This window comes from Antrostomus carolinensis, unplaced genomic scaffold, assembly GCF_000700745.2.
Source record: "Antrostomus carolinensis isolate BGI_N321 unplaced genomic scaffold, ASM70074v2 scaffold26997, whole genome shotgun sequence".
NCBI lineage: Eukaryota > Metazoa > Chordata > Aves > Caprimulgiformes > Caprimulgidae > Antrostomus > Antrostomus carolinensis.
The window spans coordinates 1-2,106 of record NW_010325732.1 but is presented as its reverse complement, the minus strand read 5'-3'; the positions used below and the strand labels follow the sequence as shown (position 1 = coordinate 2,106).

The 2,106-nt window shown below is 53.9% G+C and overlaps 1 protein-coding gene across 1 annotated transcript in view; it reads left to right on the top strand.

The window, feature by feature from the left end:
• LOC104527592 (histidine--tRNA ligase, cytoplasmic-like) overlaps positions 1–1,510 on the top strand; it is a gene marked incomplete at its 5' end in the record, with an annotated part of 2,678 nt that extends 1,168 nt beyond the window's left edge. Inside the window, 3 exons of the mRNA XM_010171352.1 lie at positions 314–430; positions 718–864; positions 1,454–1,510. Of these exons, the coding sequence (XP_010169654.1) occupies positions 314–430; positions 718–864; positions 1,454–1,510 (321 nt within the window). The remainder of the gene's footprint in view (positions 1–313; positions 431–717; positions 865–1,453) is intronic.
• Positions 1,511–2,106: the final 596 nt, after the last annotated feature.

Genomic DNA, 2,106 nt, shown 5'->3' with positions numbered 1-2,106 from the left:
TGCCCTTCTCTGGACACGCTCCAGCAACTCAATGTCTTTCTTGCAGTGAGGGGCCAAAACTGAACACAGAACTCAGCCTCACCAGTGCTGAGTGCAGGGGGATGAGGATGATAGCTTCCCTAGTCCTACTGGCCACACTACTTCTGACACAGGCCAGGATTCTATTTGCCTTCTTGCCCACCTGGCCACACTGCTGGCTCGTATTCAGATAGCTGTCAACCTATCTGAATATGAGGTCGATCCCCGGGTTCTTTTCCACTGGGCAGCTCTCCAGCCACTCTTCCCCAAGCCTGTGGTGTGTCTGTCCTTGCAGGCTTCTGGGGAGAAAGTTCGAACAACTGAGACACAAGTGCTGGTGGCTACACCTCAAAAACACTTCCTGGCTGCGAGACTGAAGCTCATCTCCGAGCTGTGGGACGCAGGGATCAAGGTAAAGCAAAGATGTGGGCTTGGCACTGGTATGGGTGAGGGAGGGAGACGACTCTGAAGGGAGATGAAACACGGCAAGATCAACTCCAGTAGTTGTGTCTCTTCAAGATATGAGTCTGTCTGAGATCTATAAGACAGAGGAGAACAGCAAAGAGCACTAAAGGCAACAGCTTGCTGCAGGAGTAATGAGAAAGAGTTTTCCGTGGAGTTTTTTTGCTGGCTGTTTTGCTCCAAGATCAATCAGAGCAAATTTAGTGTTAATGATTCGCCTTGTCTGTTCCCTCTCAGGCAGAGATGCTGTACAAGAAGGATCCGAAACTGCTGAAGCAGCTGCAGTATTGTGAGGACACGGGGATCCCCCTTGCTGCCATTGTGGGGGAGCAAGAGCTGACAGATGGAGTTGTCAAGCTGCGAGATGTCGCAACAAGAGAGGAGGTAAGAATGCCTTCTTACACGGGGTTTCAGAAGTGCTGCCACAATCTAGTGATTACCTCAAGGCTCTGGGTTTTCCCTCAGTGATGGTGTTCCTTTGGCGAGCTGTAGCACAGATCTCTTCGGTAACTGCTCCAGAAAACCAGCACAAACTGCGTTGGTATCTGCAGCAGGTCACAGAATTGCTTAGGTTAGAAAAGCCCTTTAAGAAACCCAACGCTGGGTTAGTCCCTGACTAACCCCTGTCCCTCAGCACTATGTCCACACGACTCTTCAATCCCTCCAGGGATGGGGACTCCACCACTGCCCTGGGCAACCCCTGCCAATGCCTGAGAACCCTTTCAGCAAAGAAATTCTTCCTCACATCCAATCTCAATTTCCCCTGGTGCAGCTTGAGGCCATTTCCTCTTGTCCTGTCACTTGTTACCTGGGAGAAGAGACTGACCCCTGTCTCTGTACACCCTCCTTTCAGGGACTTGTAGAGAGCGACAAGGTCTCCCCTCAGCCTACTAAAAGTCCTTAGGGCTGGATGAAACTGTGCTCTGCTCAGGGTTCCAATGCTGCTGTCTCCTCCTCTCCTTTTGCTTTGTAGGTTGATATCCCAAGAGAAAAGCTTATTGATGAGATCAAAAGAAGGCTGGAGCTCTAAGACTTTTCTGGCCAGAGCTGCTTGACGGAACTGCTGTACAACTGGAACCCTCCATCGCCCTTAGCCATTCCTTTCCCCCTGAAGTCTGGTCAGCATTTACTAGCCTGAGGCTCACGTACCCAGGCTGAGGCCGTGTCAGCACACCTGGTATCTGCTTGAAAAGAGCGAGGGGGTTTTGAAAATTATGGAGAGTGCAGTCACCAGGTCCACCCTCTGGTTCCCTGCTCTGGAGGAGGGTCAAGCTTGTGGGTTCCTAATGTTGCAGTACCTGTGACTGTAGAACCATTTCCCTCCGCTGTGGGTGGTGGTGGTGTGGGCACCGAGGGACGGGGTGGAGCTCAAGCAGGATCAGAGGGGACGTGGGGCACGTTGGGCACCTGCAGGCTCAGGACATGGGGAAATGGTGGCAGTGCAAGGCCACCCCCACCCCTCCGAGGGCTGCTGGCCCCTGCGGCCGGGCTCTACCGTCGGGTGCGGGGCTCGGGGCTTCTGTGGGGGCCCCCTCAGGGCAGGACCCAGCGCGGGGCCGCTGCAGCTGCGCTGGCGGGCGCCGTCAGGCCCGAGGGCGGAGGAGCTCTGTGGTTTTATACAATAAA